Source organism: Schistocerca nitens, chromosome 2 (assembly GCF_023898315.1).
Source record: "Schistocerca nitens isolate TAMUIC-IGC-003100 chromosome 2, iqSchNite1.1, whole genome shotgun sequence".
NCBI lineage: Eukaryota > Metazoa > Arthropoda > Insecta > Orthoptera > Acrididae > Schistocerca > Schistocerca nitens.
In genome coordinates this window covers 759323085-759345242 of record NC_064615.1, presented here as the reverse complement: position 1 = coordinate 759345242, position 22158 = coordinate 759323085, and the positions used below count along the sequence as shown (strand labels likewise).

Here is a 22158-nt window from a genome sequence, read left to right as displayed (position 1 = left end):
ACGTTGATCTCTGCATCTTCCAGACACCCATTTTCTGTTACCCTCCTGATGCACATGGCGAGTCATTAGCAGCTAATATTTTTCCTGCCATGATCGTTAATACAACACTTTCAAATGAGCCTTACTATAGATTGAACTTGTGACCTCATACTCAAGTGGTTTCTTGTGAGTAGTCAACAGCATCTGCTTGTTTAGCCCATTCTTCTTACTGGCTTTAAAAGTTATTATTTAGGAATATATTCAAAAGTGGAAGATGTATTTTACTTGCTGAAGCCCAGGGAAAAAACACTGTAAATTGTTAGCAGTCAATGTGAGTGTTTATTCCATTCCTAGATTAGCAAATTGAAGTTAGCTGTAACTTGATTTTTGGAACATATTTTTCCCCTGATCCCACTATGATTCATTGCTGTTCAGTGGCTTAAAAATACAAGTAGCTGATGATTGATCAAGTACAGCAGTGAGATTAAAGACTGGAAATTGTGGAATCAATTTGACCCTTAATATTTATCTTGCCATAAGGAGTTTTTGCTGAGTAGGAACAGGTATCTCACCAACTCATTGTACTCGTATATGCTGGTATGAAGCTTATTGTATTAACAGATGTTCTCAACCTAACATCTTCATGATAGAGGTTTGTCTTAGATTTGAAAGTCATGTTGATCTTTAAATTATACAACTATGATACAACCAATGTTGTTCTTCTGAGGGAATGCTGGGGGATGCATACCCCTAAACTTTTCCATCGACAAAGTATTTTTTTCACGATGTTGAGAACTTGAAAGAGTGTCAAGGATTTATTTTATGGACGTAAATTTTATTTCATTTTTTTGTTTTGGTAATTGCAATACGAATGATACCAGTGCAGTTTTTGGTGGGAAAAGCGATGCCATTGACTGTTTCAAGTATTTTGAGGCTGCGGCAACCATTCTCGATAACTGAATCGCTGGCAGCCAGTTCGACAAACATGTAGTGCCATCGCCCACTAATAGTGGACTAAACAGATAAGGTAGTGCTAAACGGATATGCATACGCTCAAACGCCGAGCTACTGATAGATGTCTCTACGGTCCTGCTACCATGTTCCTTCGCGATTCATTGCCATCCTTGTTTTGTTGTTCTTCATTGATTGGTGTTTGCTGTTCCATTCTTGTCAGTTGTGCGAAGTTTTACATTGTGTCCTGTCTTTCATTGCAACTTGTAAGTTAAGTTGGAGGTGAGAGATGAGCAGAAAACCAAGAAACTATTTTACTTGTTCTCCTGCTATAGTAAAGTCAACTGAAGAGTCCGATACTTTTGTTTTTTTTTTAATTTGACATGTTGATGACGTCGTGGCTAAAAGCACATGAGTGGCATCCCATGCTTCAGTTATAAGAAATTTTTGCCGCATTATATCCAATGTCGGAGTACCCTCAAACTTTTTTTAGAAAAAAAGCACTGGATACAACTATTGATATAAGGTCTTGACAGAATATCAAAAATTGTTTTCATTGTGCATCATGTCACTGAGATACTTCAGAATGTTTAATTCCAGTAAAGCTCTCAATTAAAGATACTTTAAATGAAGCAGTCTCTGTGCCTGAAACAATTTTTAAGAAATTTTATCAAATTTCTGTGCATTTATTGTGTCTGTGAAAATTATCAGTTAATTGAAAAATATGGATACAGAAAATCAATGAGGGAGAGTCAAAAACTTTTAGTTCTACAATATGTTTCCAAAAAATTGTGGTTTGACACATATCAGGGCATGGGTCCAAACTTTTTGTGTGAAAGCTCTTCAAGCTTTATAAATAAAATAAATATTATTAACTTTCTATGTCTTTATTCTTCATGTCTATGTATTTATTTCTCAACATAGTCACCCTGGTGATGAACACACTTCTCCAATGAGAGACAAGTTGGCTGATACTGTCACTGGAGAATGCTTGACTTTATTGATGGAACCATTATCTCACAGCTGCAAACATGTAGACATTAAGAATAAAGATTATAATGTTAATAACATTTGTTTTATTTTTTCACATCAAAAATTTGGTGGCACTAATTTTCAGCATGCCTTCATACATTATTTTTCAAAGTGTTTTCCCTCCATTTCAACACGTTTGGCCCATCAGTCAATAATCTTGCACTTCTTTGCCTTAATTGTGTATTGCTTTCAGCTCCTCCACATCTGAGGACAACTGAAAATCTCACAAAGCATTCTTGACCAATCCAAATAAATGAATGTTGGTGGAAGCAAGATTTTGGCTGTAGGGAGACTGTTCCAGCAGCTCAAAACCCAATTTATTAATGGTTTAAATAGTGCAATGAGCTGTGTATGGGCACTGTCATGCAACAGCAACACAACACTTTCTTTGAAAGCAGACATTGTCATTTAATTGCTGGCCTTAGCTTGTTTTCCAACAATACACTGCTGGATTCTTTGTTGATGGTTGTTTCCTCTATCATATACTCTTCTATTACACACACACTTGTGTCCAACAAACAGCTAGCATAACCATTCCCTCCAATGTAGAGTCTTGAATTTATTTGTCTTTGGTGATTTGTGGTGATTTGATTGTAGCTCATAATGATGAACTTACATTTCATCGCCGGTGACTACCATGGTCAAAAATGGGTCACCTTCCCCATTGAAACAATTTGATAAGCATTGGCAGGTGTCAATATGTGTGACCTTAAGTTCTTCAGTGAGCTAAATTTGTATCCATTGTGCAAAAACTTCATGAAAGCTAAGTTTATTGTGTATGAGTTGATAGGCAGAACTGTGACTAATGTCTAAAGAAGATGCTATCACATCAATAGTAACTTGTTATCTGCTAAAACCATGTTCCCTGCCAGGCTTGTTTTCTGAGGCAGAAAATACATTAATTTACGTTTTTTTATGGTTCCTTCTCTCTGAACATGGTGGGTGGGAGACCTGCTCCCCCTTCATGTGTCGGTCTTTACTGGCCACTTTCAACATTTTGATCCACAAATAAATACTTCTACATGACACAACACTGTCCTCACACTTTACTGAACATCTACAATGAATTTCATCCTCTTTCATCCCTTCCAATAAAACACTGACCAATGTTCCTCCTTGGTGTAAAGTATTAGTGGAGTAAATATGCATAGGCTATCACAGATAGAAGTAACTGAAGTGGTCAGGGTTGAATGATGTGAACATGAATACAGTGGAACCAACTTAAGCAGGCATGCACAGAAAGTCATGCGAGAATTTTGAAGGTGTGATACAATGAAAGTGTAGACAATTTTTGTAGCCTTCAGAATCAGGTATTTCTTCTTTGTTAGATGAGAGGAAAGAGCTAGATGAAAAGGAGCTAGGAAGGCTTAGTGATGCAGAAAAGGCACCCAGGAACCTGAATCCAGGTGTATGTGCTTGACAGGATGAGCGGGTAAAAACGGATTGTTGATCTTGGACAAGATTTGAAAAACTGTCAGGTTACCCACTGAGTAAATCCCCCTTGACCCACGTTCCCTGCCAGACTTGTTTTTCTCCAACACTTACCTTTTTTCTGAGGCAGAAAATACAGTAATTTATGTTTATTTTATGGTTCCTTCCTAGGTTTTTAATCAGATTTTCTTTATGCATAATACCTGCGTTTATTATGGTCGACTTCACTGCATACACAGTTATGTATTCTGTTGTTTGTAAGACCTATACTCCCTTTGTCTTTGTGGAAGTGATGACTGTATTTGTCACAAGACCTGACCACACAATTAAGTGATAGGTGAGAACCTGAACTGAAGTCACAAGCTACAGGTCATCATAAATGCCCAAATTCTGCAATTTTTGTGTTACTGATAACATCAGATTTTAGAGATGAAACCATGAAAAATCTGGCACACTTCCCCTATTTTCATCTATTGATGTCTGATGGGATCATTTTATGGGTAACTCACAATCAAGGAAGAAATTTTTTTTGTACAGAAGCATATAATAAGGATAATTTGTGGTGACCACTCTACGACCTCTTGCAGACAGCCCTTTAAACAGTTGGGGATGCTGACAGTAGCCTCACACTATGTTTACTCTCTTATGAAGTTTGTTGTGAACACTCAGTCACAATTCAAAAATGATAGTAATGTTCATAAATATAATACTAGAACGAGAAGTGATTTCCACTGTCCTTCAGTCAGCCTTAGTGTGATACAGAAAGACATGAAGTATCCATTTATAAAATTTTTTACCATTTACCAAGTGATGCAAAGAATGTAATAGATAATAAAATGAAAGGGTGTGTGTGTGTGTGAGAGAGAGAGAGAGAGAGTGAGAGAGAGAGAGAGAGAGAGAGAGAGAGATTGAAGACAGTTAAAAATAAACCTGATTATAAAGATTAGATAGATTAGATTAGATTAGTTTTTCATTCCATATATCCGTGCTGAGGAGACCCTCGTGGATGTGGAACATGTCTTTTTTTTTTTTTTTTTTTTAAAAGCTGAAATAACAATACTAATAGTATGAATATATACAATACATCATTTGTCTCTATTAAAAAATTCGTCAATGGAGTAGAAGAAGTTGGCTACTAGTAAGTCTTTCAGGGTCGTTTAAACTGATCTTTATTTGTAACTAAATTTTTCATGTTTACTGGCAAATTATTGAAGATGAGTGTTCCTGAGTAGTGGACCCCTTTTTGAACTAAAGTAAGTGCTTTTAAGTCCTTGTGCAGATCATTTTTGTTCCTGGTATTGTATGTATGAACTGAAAAAGTTTAAGACAATCACATAAATGGTAGGCATGCTGATATAACTTATGAAGTGTACTATAACAGTAAAATTCACTTGTTTCACATCATAGCAAGAGGTCAGAACCACAAAACATGCAAATAATTAAAGTAAACTAACCTGGGTGGGGGATGAACTGTTTCTTATTGTCTTATTGTTCACCATCACTATAGCAAAATAGGATAGATAATGTAGGACATTATCTATCCTATGTTTTTACAGAATTTGCTGATAAAATGCAGATGTAGACCATAGTATGGGCTGTGGTGTCTCAGTTATGTTACAGCAATCTGTTTGAGACTTGGTTTTTTGTAGCTGAGATGAATTGTCATGTAAAAATTAGAAGATCTTAGCTATGGTTGTGGACAGTATTTTTGATGTCCTTTCCTACTTCTGAACATGACGAAGATCTAATAGTAAAAAATCTGGACACCATTGTGTAATTGAAATAGGATGCTGTATTTTCTTAAATTCCTGTGATCCTCTTGTACCATATTTGGAGAATGTGTCTGAAGAGGATGAGAAACATTGCTAGAAATTCAAACCAGAAAGGAAAATTGCATGTACCTGGGCTTGTCAATGGCACACTGCACAGAAACAATGGTTTTCTCAAACACAAGCACAAGTGATTTACAAGGGCGGTTCAGAAAGTAACCTCCGATTGGTCACAGTGCGGGTTGTGGGGGGAGTAGCGACGCCATCTGTGCGTTCACGCACTCAACAGGTCAGTCGGCATCAAGCCGTGGTCGAGTGAACATCGTACCTGCGCTAGTTTAGTTTTTGTGGCAGTTTGAAATGTGTGCTGCAATAGAAAACCCCGCCAAATGTGAAGTGTGTGCTGTCATAAGATTTTTTACAGCCAAAGGATATTCTGCAGCAGCTATTCATCATGAGCTTTGTGCCGTGTACGGACCAAGAGTTATGAGTGAAGGAGTTGTCCGTGAATGGGTAAGTTTATTTAAAAGTGGACGAGAAAACGTTCATGATGAAGAGAGGAGTGGTAGACCATCATTGGTGACTGATGAACTCGTTCAGACAGTTGATGCAAAAGTTCGTGAAAATCGACGTTTCTCAATGTCGGAGTTGTCTACTGGTTTTCCACAGATTTCTAAGACTCTCTTGTACGAGATAGTGACAGCAAGATTGGGTTACCGTAAGTTCTGTGCACGATGGGTGCCCAAAATTCTTACCGACCACCACAAAACTCAAAGAATGGCCTCTGCATTAGACTTTCTGTCACGTTATGAGGACGAAGGAGAACCATTGTTAAACAGAATCGTGACCGGTGATGAAACCTGGATTAAGTACGTGAACCCTGAGACAAAAGAACAATCAAAGATGTGGGCCATTCAAATTCGCCTACCAAACCAAGAAAAGCCTCGCAAGATTTTTCTGCCAGAAAACTGATGGCAACGGTGTTTTGGGATGCCAAAGGGGTGTTGTTGGTTGAATTCATGGAACGTGGTACGACCATTAATCAAGACGTGTACTGTGAAACAATAAAAAAGTTACGACGGGCTATACAGAACAAACGCCGTGGTATGCTGACTTCCGGTATCGTTTTTTTGCACGATAACGCCCGTCCTCACTCTGCTCGCAGAACAACGGCCCTTCTTGAGTCCTTCAAGTGGGACGTTATCAACCATCCACCTTACAGCCCAGACCTGGTGCCAAGTGATTATCACCTCTTCATGCATTTGAAGAAATGGCTCGGGTCACAGCGGTTTGATGACGACGAAGAACTCAAAGATGCGGTCACAGGCTGGCTCCAGGCACAAGCGGGTGATTTTTATGCAGAAGGAATTTCAAAGCTTGTGAAGAGATACGATAAGTGCCTCAATCGCTATGGAGACTATGTAGAAAAATAGTGCAAAGATGTAGTTGTAAGATGTATATATTAAAATATTTTTATTTAACTTGGTGTATTTTTTTAAATCAACTGGAGGTTACTTTCTGAACGGCCCTCGTATTATTTTGAAATAAATGCAATGTATTTGTTTTGATGATAATTCTATAAGTAGGCCTAAAATGTGCACACAAGTAAGCAGATATTATGCTTTCATCACAAAGGAAGCAAAATAGCATTCCAATATAAGTTTTCATATCCAGTCACGCATTCCCATCATTACAAATGAGTTCAAAATATAAGCCTGGAATTATGAAAATATTTAGAGAAATACTGGAAAGTCCAGGATGGAATGTAACAATATTATGAAAAGGATAGTTGCTACTTACCATATAGCAGAGATGCTGAGTCACAGATAGGCACAACAAAAAGACTGTCAGAAAGTGAGCTCTGTCAGGAACAGACAAAACACACACACACACACACACACACACACACACACGTAAATGCAACTCATATACACATGATCACAATTACTGGCTGCTGAGGCCAGTCTCATCAGTACCAGAGACTGTGGTCATGTGTATGTGTGAGTTGTGTTTGCATGAGTGTGTTTGTGTATGTTGTCTGTTTCTGATGAAGGCCTTGTTGGCTGAAAGCTCACTTTCTGACAGTCTTTTTGTTGCGCCTATCTGTGACTCAGCACGAGAAATTCTGTTATATGTATGTAAAGTGATTGGACTACAAAGCTATGCTTCACTTTCTTGTACAGAGTAACAAAATGGTAGCATGCACCTTATAAATCAGAAATGAAAAGGCTGAACTGAAGATAGTAGTTTTCTTTAGCTTATCACAAACTATCTTCAATATGTATTCACTTCCCCTTTTGCAATTTATCTTTCTCTATTTTTGTGTTAATTCTACAACTGCAACAGCCTTACTGAAGTTTAATCCTCCCAGAGATTTAAGGGTGGAGGCCATCTCAAAAGCTCTCTCTTGTCTCTATATAACAAATATTCTGGAACTGTTGTACTCTGCTGGAGAGTAATATATGTCTTCTTGTGTTGAGACCTAAATATCCAAGCAAATGTACTACTGAAATTGACAAGGTTCCCAGAGATTCCTTGGGGATCATTCAGTATAATCTGCAAATGGGCGGAATACAACTGCTGCTAACAGTTGCAAGAACTACCTCTTATTAAGAATAAAAATCACTTTTAAGGTTAATGAACAGAACTTAAAGTAAGAAAATTTACTCAAGTAATATCTATACTGTAGTATTTTACATCATGTACACCTGTATGTTTATGAATATTTCACAATTTGGTAGATACTGCTGAATACTTAGGCAAGGTATGTGACAGGCAGACAGACTGATTGGTATCAATGCATAGAACACTGGAATACACATCAGTGAAACTCACTATACAGCAAGCCATATCACACTGCTATAATGATGAAAGACTAGGATTACATATCACTAATCTGGACAGTCATTAGCATTATAAAACATCAGTTTTGAAAGACAATGTAATTTATTTGTACCAAACTGGTAAGTAAGAAACTACTGAAATATTATTGTTAAATTTAATGACAATTGTCTCTGCTCAATTACCTATCCTAGAAAATAAGTGAGTAATATTTGCTACCAGTATAGATAGAAGAGTACAATTATTCCATGTACAAACCATATCAAGTGGGAGTATTGATTTAACTCAAGCAAGTGAAAAAAAAAAGGTTTTTTATTTACAGCCATTCCTCTTCTCCCCACACCATAGTTCCATGATTATACTAATTTTCTCAACTCACAAAAATCCTACATTCCTTCTCTATACGATTTTATGTTTACATTTAAAAGACGAACTATTGGAATTTTCTGCAGTCACAAAACATGCAGATAATTGTATGTAAGCACTTTAAACATACCTTCTCCCAAAAATGGAAACTGTGTTTCCAATTACAAAATCCACTGGTGTGTAATATTCAGTGACTTCTGCCTCTGACGTTTCAAGATATGAAGAAGGAAATGTTGCTGTTAAACAATAAGGAACACAAATGACATATTTCAAATCACACATCAGCAGGGGCACAATTTGTAGTTTATTATTAACTATACTAAGATAAACATGTAGGCAATGAAATTTATTGAATAAAATTCATTACATAAGCAAAATAACCAGATTTTTTTGTGAAGAAAAGTGATGTGTGTAAATAAAGTCTGTTCACAGGTGACAATTGCTACACATTACCTAAGATATTAAGGGTGGTATTCTTATATACCATTGCATATTTTGTGCACTATTGTGTTGCAAGCTGAACAGCTGTTGTTGCAGTAGAGTGGTACTGAATAGACTATTATGTGTTTGCATCCTTGGTAACTCTATTTTATGGGCATTATGCCATGCTCTAAGGCACATTTATACACTTTACATTTCGTCTTGTAATGGTGGAGACATACTCAGAGGCTATAAATATATAGCTAGTAAATTTTCAGATTTAAACAAGTGGAACTGTTTATAAGTAAATAATTTAGGAATAAAGGTAACAACTTACTGGCTAGTAGAAGTGCAGAGTCATTGAAAACACATAAACAACACCAAAAACTTCACTAGCTTTTGGACAAATCCATTTTTAGCTAAAATACACATATATAGATATATGCACTAAAATACACACTTGTAAAATTGTGCTGCCTGAATATACAATTCTGGGTCTGCAGTTCTGCAGGTTCTCTGGAACGAGGGGGTGTGTCTCATGGAGTGGGAGGAGGGAGAAAGGAGGCAGGAAATGGAAGAGAGGGTTGGGGATTGGTGGCTGATGCCTCAGAGGGTGACAGCAATACACAGGACTGGAATGCAGGAGGGAGAGGCAGCAGGTGCATTGGGTATGAATACAACACGGTCATCAGCACCAGGAAGTGCATGATGAAAGTAACATAGAAGGGTGCATTGGGAGTGCTTGAAGGGAAGGTGTGGGGAATAGGTTGTTGTTGCAGGATGAGTGACATTGGAGTCTGGGGCAGGGTAGAGGTAGACATAGGGCAACGGGTAGAGGAGATGGAGGCCAGGAGGATTACAGGAACAAAGGATATGTTGCAAGGACAAGTCCTAGCTATGTAGTTCAGAAAATGGGTGCTGGGGAAAAAGGGTCCAGATGCCACAGGTCATTAATTAGACATTGAAATTGAGCATTTTGTGTGCAGCAGCATGGTCCACCACTGGGTGGTCAATTCTGGTCTTAGCCAAAGTCATTTCAGTGGACAGTAGGTTAGTAGTCATACTCACATAAAATGCTGTGTAGAAATTGCAGGAAAATTGGTATATGACAATTGTAACATGCAATAAGCCATCTGGACCATGTATATTTTCAAATTTATGATCTTATCCTTTTTTTATTTTATTTGAAATGTTTTAAATTCCAACTTTATAGTAATATGTATCAAGCTAACACAATTATAAAATTTTTCTCTGACACCTATAAAATTAATTTATCTAAAAAATTCACACTGGAAAAATACATTTACAATCTGATACCTAATACTAAACTATTCAACAAACTAAAAATGCCTAATTAAAAAGACAAATCCAAAAAATTCTTATTTTATAAAAATTTTGCAAAATTGAACCCCTGTGACGAAAAAGAAAAAAAAATTCATAAAATTACTGTACTGCAAAAAGATAAATTTTTGTTTATATGAATATATATTATCATAATCGTTCTATTGCACTGTAGAGTGAATTTCATATTGCGTTGTTGAATGAATTTCATTTTCTGTAAATTAATTTTGGTTTAATGTTCTATGTTTCAATCTTAGTATGACTATATCTTTACTGATGTACTTTGGAATGATGTTAACTGGGTGTGAGTAGTGTTGTGTTTGCTGGCAGAAAAGAAGGAAGGAGCGATGAAAAGTTTTTCTGTTGTGCTCAGTTGTTCGATAAATTGTAAATTCGAGCTGTGTAAAAATGGAATGTATTTCGCTGAGAGAACATTGTAATTTATGGCTGCAAGGTATTTAGGACTATTGAATATGAAAATTACATATGAATCAATTTGTCATCTATTTTGTTCAAGAAACACATCAATCTATTAGGTTTCCAGACCTACAAGAGAATCTGGGTTCCAGAGTGAAGAAATTCAAGTAACAGATTGGAGATCCTCAAAAAACAAGATAAGTGTTTTTTCTTTAAAACTACCACTAGACCTGGCCAATATTTTTTACCCCATGAACATTTATTACAATTAAAGGTCATCCAAATGTGCGTAACAAAGGAGGTAGTTAAACAATGCTGCTTTCACAGGGGGCCTAGCCTCTAATAGAATTGAATAAGTCTGCAATGGGACTGGTGTATGATATGCTATATGGGTCAATCAGACAGGTCTTTCACTTGGATGTACTACAGGGATATGACCCATGTTGCCATCCACCCTAAGGCAATATTCTGCTGCCCACCCAATCTTTGTAACATACTGGTCCATCCCTAAGCCCCTGCCACATGGGTCATATCATTGTGAAAGGCCCATCTACATATACTCTGCAAGCCATCATACAGTGCATGGTAGAGGGTACCCTGCACCATTACTAGTCATTCCCTTCCTGTTCCACTCGTAGAGAGAGTGCAGGAAAAACAACTATCAATATGCCTTCATGTGAGCCCTAATTTCTCATTCTTATCTTCATGGTCCTTATGCAAAATGTATGTTGGTGGCAGTAGGATGATGCTGCAGTCAGCTTCAAATGTCAGTTCTCTAAATTTTCTCAATAGTGTTCCTCAAAAAGAACATCACCCTTCTTCCAGGGGTTCCCATCACAATTCTCAAACCATCTCTGTAACACTTGCATGTTGTTTGAATCTACTGGTAATAAATCTAGCAGCTTTGATGTCTTCCTGCAATCCAATCTGCTGCGGGTCCCAAACACTCAAGCAGTACTCAAGAATAACTGGCACTAGCATTCTATATGTGGTCTCCTTTACAGATGAACCACACATTCCTAAAATTCTCCCAAGGAACTGAAGTCAACTATTTGCCTTCCCTATCACAATCCTCACATGCTTGTTCAATTTCATATTATTTTGAAATGTACCACACAGATATTTAATGACATGACCTTGTCCAGCAGTACTATTAATGGTGTATCCAAATATTATGAGTTTGTTTTTCCCACTCATCCACATTAACTTACCTTTTTCTAAATTTAGAGCCTTCCATTCATCATAACAACTAGAAATTTTATCTAAGTCATCTTGTATCATCTGACAGTCACTCCTCTTCATCCCCTTCCTGTACACCACAGCATCATCAGCAAACAACCACAGATTGCCATCCACTCTGTCCACCAGATCAGTTATGATTATATAAAATAACAGCAGTCCTATCACACTTTCCCAGAGCACTCCTGATGGTACCCTTGTTTCTGATGAACACTCACCGTGGCTGGCAACAAACTGGGTTCTGTTACTTAAGAAGTCTTTGAGCCGCTCACATCTCTGAGAAGTTATTCCATTTGCTCTTACCTTTATTAATAGCCTGCAATGTGACACCATGTCAAATGCTTTCTGGAAATCTAGAAGTATAGAATCTGCCTCTTGCCCTTCATCCATTGTTCATAGTATATCACGTGAGAAAAGGGCAAGCTGAGTTTTGCATGAGTGATGCTTTCTAAAACAATGCTGATTCATGTTCATAAGGTTTTTTGGTACCTAGGACCTTTACAATTTAACCACCCAGCACATTCTACATGGTCCTGCCACAGGTTTATCCTATCCCAACCTGTGAAAGCAGCCATGTCATACGCTAACTAGCTGCAGTTTCTGCACAGAATTTTAGGTGGCTTGACAACCAAACAAATGTCCACTCAAATGAATGGCCACCACAAAATTGTGGCCAAGAGCAGAGTTGACCGCCCAGTGGTAAGAGCATGCTGCTAAGCATAACATGCTCAGTTCCAATAGCTTCACAACCTGTTGCATCTGTATCCTTCCTCTCCAGCACCAGCTTTTTTGAATTACATGGATAGGAGTTATTCCAGCAACACATCATTTGTACTCATAACCCTCTTGGCCTCAATCTCTGCTAATCCCTTGTCCTGCACCCACTTCTGTCCTGTCCTCAACCTTACTCAGTCTACACACACAACATTTACCCCATAGTCTCCCCTCTGTTATTTCCCATACACCTGTTGCCTCTCTCTCTCACATTCCTATCCTGAACATCAACTGTCTCGATCTGACCTTTAAGCTACCCTTCCCCAACTTTCCCTCTGACTCTCTGCCTACTTTCTCCCTTCACCAACTCCACCTGACACAACCACCCCAATGTACCTGCAGAATATTGCAATTTAGACACTGAGCCTTCAACTGACATTGAGCCTTCAACTGGCACAACGTAGCTATACCAGTGCATATGTGTTTGTGTGTGTGTGTGTGTGTTTGTTTACTTTCTGCCTAATCTTTATATATCATATTAAACTGCCATGTGAACTGTTCTTATGCTGGGCACAGAAACTTGCCTTACACCATGGTCTGATGCCCATGCAGTAGAGATCACCAAGGTTGTAAGTACCTGCCATGAAAACCTGCATAACATGAATTCCCTCCAGTAGTCAGAGCATATTGAGAATCACTGATTATACAAAAGCACAACTAATCTGCAGGAGGGCTCACTGACATTCAATTTCGTATGTTATATAAATGCTTTTTTCTTTTAATTCCTGCTGAAAGGTATGTATACCAACATATTTTCTAGATGACAAGTCTTTGTTTACAAAGTCATCCACTTAATGATTACAATATTTTTAAAGCACTCATCATGCAGTCTATTATACTGCACGGTACATTAGTTTCTTTTGCCAAGATCTTTACATCTTTGACTCATAATTTGAAATATGCTTTTCATCTTTTGTATTTGCCCATCCTAGGTTCAGAAAGCCCTCCCTTGTGCCACCATTCACAGAATTCATGCCAAGTTCAGAAGGACTGATAACAGTGAAATAAATCCTTGATTACTACATATATAATAGCAGCCCGCATCTCGTGGTTGTGCGGTAGCGTTCTTCCTTCCCACGCCCGGGTTCCCGGGTTCGATTCCTGGCAGGGTCAGGGATTTTCTCTGCCTCGTGATGGCTGGGTGTTGTGTGATGTCCTTAGGTTAGTTAGGTTTAAGTAGTTCTAAGTTCTAGGGGACTGATGACCATAGATGTAAGTCCCATAGTGCTCAGAGCCATTTGAACCATATAATAGCAGTTGTTCCAGTGGTATCACACGAAACTTTTGCATGTACTGGTACATACATATACACAAGCATTTGATGAGGATTAAGGAGTCTGCTCCAGATATTCTTTCTGTACAACTGTTACCCTCTGTAAGATAACCATCTTGTTGAATTGCTTTGTAGGAAACAAATATGGCTCTACCTCTACTAGTGCATGTATACTCTGCAAGCTACTTTACAGTTTGTGGCAGAAGGTACTTAGCATACCACTGTCTCTTCGCTGCTTCCCTGTTTCAGTCGCGAATGATTTGCAGGAAGAAGAACTGTTGGTAAGCCTCTGTGTGAACTCTGATCTATAATTTTGTATTCATGGCCTTTTTGTGAGATGTATTTATGAGGAAGCAATATATTGTTTGGCTCCTCTAGGAGCTCCTCTTGTAACAGTGCTGCTGGGACTGTGAATAAGTATAATTATTTAAAACCGCTAAACAGCAATGTTCACTTTGAAATCTCATTGAGTAGTCTCACCAAAAATGAATAATAAAACAACTGTCCCATCAGTTACAGGACTCAATGTGCTTGAACCAAAAATGTAGACTGAAACTAATTAGAATGAAAATTTCAATAAAGTTCTTGGGTGATGTAAACTTGGTGGAAGAATTTAATACCCTACTTTTAGACCTTAATATCTGCTTTGCTGTTGACCTCCTGTTGTCTACAATATGTTGCTGTAAGAAATTGTAGCAATCTTGCCACATTGTGCAACCATCAATAAAAGTTCAGAAGTTGCAGTGAATTCTTTTACTACTGTGTGGCTGGTGTGCAATAATGAACAACTGGCATTATGAAATGTCTACATCTTGACTCTCTGAAAACTGGCTACAGCCTGCTTAATGACAGCGCTCCTGCTTGTCTATTTATACTTTTAGTAACATTTGACATTGTTTAAGACACAAATTCACAAAATTACAACAGAAAATTAATAGACAACTGTGAAAAGTGTAATTAAGGTGCATTATTTTCTGATTTGTATGTAAAGGTACATTGTGTAATAAACAAATTACAAGTGTGAAACAAGATAATATACAGAAATTGATAATGTGAATTACATTTGATTAATTTATAAGAAAAGTATAAATTGGAGCTACAAATTAAATATGCTTTAATTTAATAATGGCTACATAGTTCAAAATGATTACTAGGGATGAAAATCAGTATATGTTTACATTTGTAATAAAGGACTGCATCATTTCTCTTTAATTACAAATGATGTTGCAAGTATTTTACATTGCTGGCCTACTATACTGTAAATTTTGATGAATTAATGTGTACTGTGTGAACAGAATATGAGGCAGACATAAATTCTAGTGAACATTGGAAGTCATTAAAGAATTTAGCTAAATAGAGGCTCCAGTGTTAATAAAAAATATTCCTGCCACTTACAGAATCTGGATATTAAGAATACCTGAGTCTGATGTAGCCATGAGCTTCCTATTTGGCTTCTGACCAGAACTTCCTTATTAACTGATGCATAATTCACATAGTAATTAACATCAAATTGCAATATTCGAATGTTTGACAATATTTTATATGTGTATCTGAGGCTTAAATGGCTCTTTGGAGGGTGTTCTGTAACATTCTCTCATAAGTTTAACAGTAAACCACAGTGAGATGTAGAACGCCTCTCTTGTAGTGTCTGCCATTGGAGATGGCTGAATACCTTCACCATGCTTTTATGCTTACTAAATGGACCTGTACCAAAATGTGCTTCCCCTCTTTGAATCTTCTCTATTTCCTGTATCAATCTTATCCAATACAGATTCCAGACTGAAGAGCCAATTACTGGCCAAACAAAGGTTCTGTAAATGGATGGGCTGTTCACTAATCCACACTGCATACATTATGGTGAATCAATGTCTGCATCACTTCAGACTTAAAAGTATTAAGAGTCACCCAAAGACTGACTGCTAAATGACAGTATTGGCTTTAGGGTTCTACCAATACATGAGCAGCATGCAAAATGGCCATGTCAATACCATGCTATGAGACTGGCATGCACTCAGTTCGGGACTGAGAATGCTGTGAGCATAGCTTTGCCATTGTTTATCACTGTTTGCATATATTGTCAAACTGTTCAGACCCTTCTAGTCTAATGTTATTGGGCTCACATGTTCATGTATGAGTTCCTGGAACATTAGTATTCTGGCAGGAGTAAAAGAATATTTACAGTTGCCAAGAGTTTCCAGCAATGACAAGCACTGCTTCTACTTCTTCTTCTTCTTCTTCCTCTTCTTCTTGTATGTCTTCTTCCTATCCAGTATTAGCCCTAGCGACCTGTTATAGCCCCAGCACACCTCATCACTGGTCTTCCTGCATCTGTTCTACCTCTCTGTGTTAGTATTTGAGGACTTTTTGGATCTGGCCAGTCTTCACCTGTAGTACAAGGTCTTTCCAAGATGTTCTGTACTCTGTTGAGAACTTTGAGAGTCTTAAGAGTTTCACTGGATATTTTCCTATCTCATAGTGAATAGCCAGCTGTTCTTCTCATGAGCAGTACTTCAGCACTAATTAGTCTCTGTTCATCATCTCTCTGAGGTGTCCAAGTTTTGCTACCCTACAAGAGGGTTGGTTCAACCACTGTACAGCCTAGTTTTAGTCCAGTGTGCCACTGAGCAAGAGATGGTTCAAAGATGCTTTTAATTAGTCCTATGACTTTTGTGCGTTTGTGACTATGTGTTGCATGTTGTTTTCCTGAATGTAAGTGAAGTTGTACCTTAGGTATTTGGATGCTGATACTTGCTCAATGGCTGTGTTGTCTGTCAAAATTCCCATTCTCTTGTGGTCTTTCCTGATGAAGGCCATAACTGGTTTTATTGAGGGAGCTTCCATGTGGCACATTTTTGCTGTTGCATGCATGTAATACACTGATCTCTGTAGATAACCCATGGATTGTGCAAAAAGTACTTGGTAATCTCACAAACATTAGTGTCTTTGTTAATTTGACTGTCTATATTGACTTTGCCATGGGGATTTTATCCCCATTCATTGATGATTTTATTTATGTTCTTGCAAAGCAACTAACAAATTCCCAGGACTGGGTAAAAACAACTGGCCAAGCCAGCTAGTTAAAACAACAGAAGCTGTTGCATCAACTGCAGACTCTTCAGCATCACTTACTCAATCAAATGTGGTGGAGTATACAACTCCAGTTACTGCAACACCAGGCAGTTCAGCAACTCCTCGGACTGTACGAAGCAAGAAGGCACCTCAACAGCTACCTTGACAACTAGACAGACAGAAGCCAGGTTGGGTAGTAGATCGAGAAATGCAAGATCGCCAAAGAACAGGAACACTTTTAGTGCCTGGATCCAGAACTTATGTAAGTGAACCAACTCAGTGCATTTTAAAGGAAGATAATCAGAGTGACCAGTTAAAAATACCACTAAGGCTCATGCACCTTAGAAATTAGCTTAATATATTACAGGTTTTTGTAAGTGAACAGTCACCTCACATAGTAGTGTTAACTGAGCATGGATTAAAATCTGATGAAATTTTTTACTGTAAACTAGAGGGCTACTCCTTAGCAAATAGTTATTGTAGACAGCAACATAAGGGTGGTGGTGTGGCAGTTTACATTAGTGAGAATCTCGAGTACAAGAAAATAAACTATCTTGACCAGTACAACAAAGAAGGCTTGATTGAAGTGACAGGCATTGACGTCCACACCAAAGAGTGTAGAGAGGTTATGAGAAAACATAAAGTTATTGGGATTTACCATCCACCAAAGGCTGATGTAGTTAGCTTCATAGACATATTTAGTAGAGTAGTGGAATGTTGTGGTCCCAGTGACCTAACTATACTTGGTGATCTGAATATTGAGGCAAAATCTTCCAGTTTGTGTAACAAGAGGTTAATAGATACTCTTAACTCATATAATCTCATAAATGTAGTAAATAGTGATACCAGGGTAACAAAGTCCATGTTGTTGTTGTTGTTGTGGTCTTCAGTCCTGAGACTGGTTTGATGCAGCTCTCCATGCTACTCTATCCTGTGCAAGCTTCTTCATCTCCCAGTACCTACTGCAACCTACATCCTTCTGAATCTGCTTAGTGTATTGATCTCTTGGTCTCCCTCTACGATTTTTACCCTCCACGCTGCCCTCCAATGCTAAATTTGTGATCCCTTGATGCCTCAAAACATGTCCTACCAACCGATCCCTTCTTCTAGTCAAGTTGTGCCACAAACTTCTCTTCTCCCCAATCCTATTCAATACTTCCTCATTAGTTACGTGATCTACCCACCTTATCTTCAGCATTCTTCTGTAGCACCACATTTCGAAAGCTTCTATTCGCTTCTTGTCCAAACTGGTTATCGTCCATGTTTCACTTCCATACATGGCTACACTCCATACAAATACTTTCAGAAACGACTTCCTGACACCTAAATCTATACTCGATGTTAACAAATTTCTCTTCTTGAGAAACGCTTTCCTTGCCATTGCCAGTCTACATTTTATATCCTCTCTACTTCGACCATCATCGGTTATATTTCCTAATCTAATTCCCTCAGCATCACCCGACTTAATTTGACTACATTCCATTATCCTCGTTTTGCTTTTGTTGATGTTCATCTTATATCCTCCTTTCAAGACACTGTCCATTCCGTTCAACTGCTCTTCCAAGTCCTTTGCTGTCTCTGACAGAATTACAATGTCATCGGCGAACCTCAAAGTTTTTACTTCTTCTCCATGAATTTTAATACCTACTCCGAATTTTTCTTTTGTTTCCTTTACTGCTTGCTCAATATACAGATTGAATAACATCGGGGAGAGGCTACAACCCTGTCTCACTCCCTTCCCAACCACTGCTTCCCTTTCATGCCCCTCGACTCTTATAACTGCCATCTGGTTTCTGTACAAATTGTAAATAGCCTTTCGCTCCCTGTATTTTACCCCTGCCACCTTCAGAATTTGAAAGAGAGTATTCCAGTCAACATTGTCAAAAGCTTTCTCTAAGTCTACAAATGCTAGAAACGTAGGTTTGCCTTTTCTTAATCTTTCTTCCAAGATAAGTCGTAAGGTCAGTATTGCCTCGCGTGTTCCAACATTTCTACGGAATCCAAACTGATCATCCCCGAGGTCGGCTTCTACCAGTTTTTCCATTCGTCTGTAAAGAATTCGCGTTAGTATTTTGCAGCTGTGACTTATTAAACTGATAGTTCGGTAATTTTCACATCTGTCAACACCTGCTTTCTTTGGGATTGGAATTATTATATTCTTCTTGAAGTCTGAGGGTATTTCGCCTGTCTCATACATCTTGCTCACCAGATGGTAGAGTTTTTTCAGGACTGGCTCTCCCGAGGCCATCAGTAGTTCTAATGGAATGTTGTCTACTCCCGGGGCCTTGTTTTGACTCAGGTCTTTCAGTGCTCTGTCAAACTCTTCACGCAGTATCTTATCTCCCATTTCATCTTCATCTACATCCTCTTCCATTTCCATAATTTTTTCCTCAAGTACATCTCCCTTGTATAAACCCTCTATATACTCCTTCCACCTTTCTGCCTTCCCTTCTTTGCTTAGAACTGGGTTTCCATCTGAGCTCTTGATATTCATACAAGTGGTTCTCTTCTCTCCAAAGGTCTCTTTAATTTTTCTGTAGGCAGTATCTATCTTACCCCTAGTGAGACAAGCCTCTACATCCTTACATTTGTCCTCTAGCCATCCCTCCTTAGCCATTTTGCACTTCCTGTCGATTTCATTTTTGAGACGTTTGTATTCCTTTTTGCCTGCTTCATTTACTGCATTTTTATATTTTCTCCTTTCATCAATTAAATTCAATATTTCTTCTGTTACCCAAGGATTTCTATTAGCCCTCGTCTTTTTACCTACTTGATCGTCTGCTGCCTTCACCACTTCATCCCTCAGAGCTACCCATTCTTCTTCTACTGTATTTCTTTCCCCCATTCCTGTCAATTGTTCCCTTATGCTCTCCCTGAAACTCTCTACAACCTCTGGTTCTTTCAGTTTATCCAGATTCCATCTCCTTAAATTCCCACCTTTTTGCAGTTTCTTCAGTTTCAATCTGCAGTTCATAACCAATAGATTGTGGTCAGAATCCACATCTGCCCCTGGAAATGTCTTACAATTTAAAACCTGGTTCCTGAATCTCTGTCTTACCATTATATAATCTATCTGAAACCTGTCAGTATCTCCAGGCTTCTTCCATGTATACAGCCTCCTTTCATGATTCTTGAACCAAGTGTTAGCTATGATTAAGTTATGCTCTGTGCAAAATTCTACAAGGCGGCTTCCTCTTTCATTCCTTCCCCCCAATCCATATTCACCTACTATGTTTCCTTCTCTCCCTTTTCCTACTGACGAATTCCAGTCACCCATGACTATTAAATTTTCGTCTCCCTTCACTACCTGAATAATTTCTTTTATCTCGCCATACATTTCATCTATTTCTTCATCATCTGCAGAGCTAGTTGGCATATAAACTTGTACTACTGTAGTAGGCATGGGCTTTGTGTCTATCTTGGCCACAATAATGCGTTCACTATGCTGTTTGTAGTAGCTAACCCGCACTCCTATTCTTTTATTCATTATTAAACCTACTCCTGCATTACCCCTATTTGATTTTGTATTTATAACCCTGTAATCACCTGACCAAAAGTCTTGTTCCTCCTGCCACCGAACTTCACTAATTCCCACTATATCTAACTTTAACCTATCCATTTCCCTTTTTAAATTTTCTAACCTACCTGCCCGATTAAGTGATCTGACATTCCACGCTCCGATCCGTAGAACGCCAGTTTTCTTTCTCCTGATAACGACGTCCTCTTGAGTAGTCCCCGCCCGGAGATCCGAATGGGGGACTATTTTACCTCCGGAATATTTTACCCAAGAGGACGCCATCATCATTTAATCATACAGTAGAGCTGCATGTCCTCGGGAAAAATTACGGCTGTAGTTTCCCCTTGCTTTCAGCCGTTCGCAGTACCAGCACAGCAAGGCCGTTTTGGTTAATGTTACAAGGCCAGATCAGTCAATCATCCAGACTGTTGCCCCTGCAACTACTGAAAAGGCTGCTGCCCCTCTTCAGGAACCACATGTTTGTCTGGCCTCTCAACAGATACCCCTCCGTTGTGGTTGCACCTACGGTATGGCCATCTGTATCGCTGAGGCACGCAAGCCTCCCCACCAACGGCAAGGTCCATGGTTCATGGGGGGGTACAAAGTCCATATCTAGCAGAATTGATTACGTTATACTATGTAAACATATTAAAGACAGTGTTAGGTGCTGGAATATGGATTTTCACTACTCTGACCACAAATGCCAGCTTGTAGAGTATGTAAACACAAGCATCCCAAAAATGACAAAAGTTATCGAAAATAAAAGAATCCTAAAAGAGGGTAACATCCTTGCCCTAAGAAATAAATTAGCTATAGAGGACTGGGATCTGGTTTACCAGACTGAAGGATCTGAAAACAAATCGGCCAAATTCTATGATACTATGCTAAGACATTTTGACAGATGCTGCCCTGTTAAGAAAATACAAAGAGTGTTCACCCATAAATAAAAGTGCAAAAACCAACAGACTGATACTTCCAGCAAATATGATAAAACTCAGGCAAAACATCCAGGACCTGGATGTGTTACACAAGTCAACAAACCTGCAGGTTTTTAAGGCCAAGTACAATGAAGCCAAGAAAATCTTTAAGAAAGAGCTTTCAAATCTAAGAAAACAGATATACAGCAGTGAAATAGCTCAATCAGACAATATAGCCAAGACCTCATGGAGAATTGTAAATCAATTTCGCAAAGCCACACCGAAGCCAGAAACTGAAATTTTAATTATAAGACATGAAGGAACACACAATTAAAGATCCTAATAAAGTCTGCAATGTTTTCAATAAATACTTTATATCTGCAGCTGTTAGTCCAATTAATAACATAGTTGTGAGTAGTGAGGTAAAGCTCTGCCCCTTTGAAGAGCCACCTTTTGAATTCAAACAAGTAAGTGAAAAAGAAATAGGCAGGATAATAAATAACCTAAAGAATAAGTTCTCATCTGGATGGGATGGTTTGAGTAGTATCGTGATTAAAAAATGTAATAAGGAATTAGTTAAAACAATCACCCACCTGGTAAACTGCAGTATCAGAGAACATACATTTCCAAATGTATTGAAATGGAGCACAGTTAAACCAGTGCATAAAAAAGGATCCAAGGAAGAAGTTTCAAATTTCAGGCCCATATCATTAATACCTGTCTTCAGCAAAGTATTTGAAGTTGTGCTGCTGACACAACTTAGTGACTATTTCTTGAAAAATAAGTTCCTAACAGAGACACAACACGGATTCCGAAAAGATC

At 38.3% G+C, this 22158-nt stretch overlaps 1 protein-coding gene across 1 annotated transcript in view; it reads right to left on the bottom strand.

Moving 5' to 3' along the window:
* Positions 1-22158, bottom strand: part of LOC126235312 (EF-hand domain-containing protein 1-like) — a 198849-nt gene that overhangs the window by 77641 nt on the left and 99050 nt on the right. The window contains exon 7 of the mRNA XM_049944034.1: positions 8500-8605. Within this exon, the coding sequence (XP_049799991.1) occupies positions 8500-8605 (106 nt within the window). The remainder of the gene's footprint in view (positions 1-8499; positions 8606-22158) is intronic.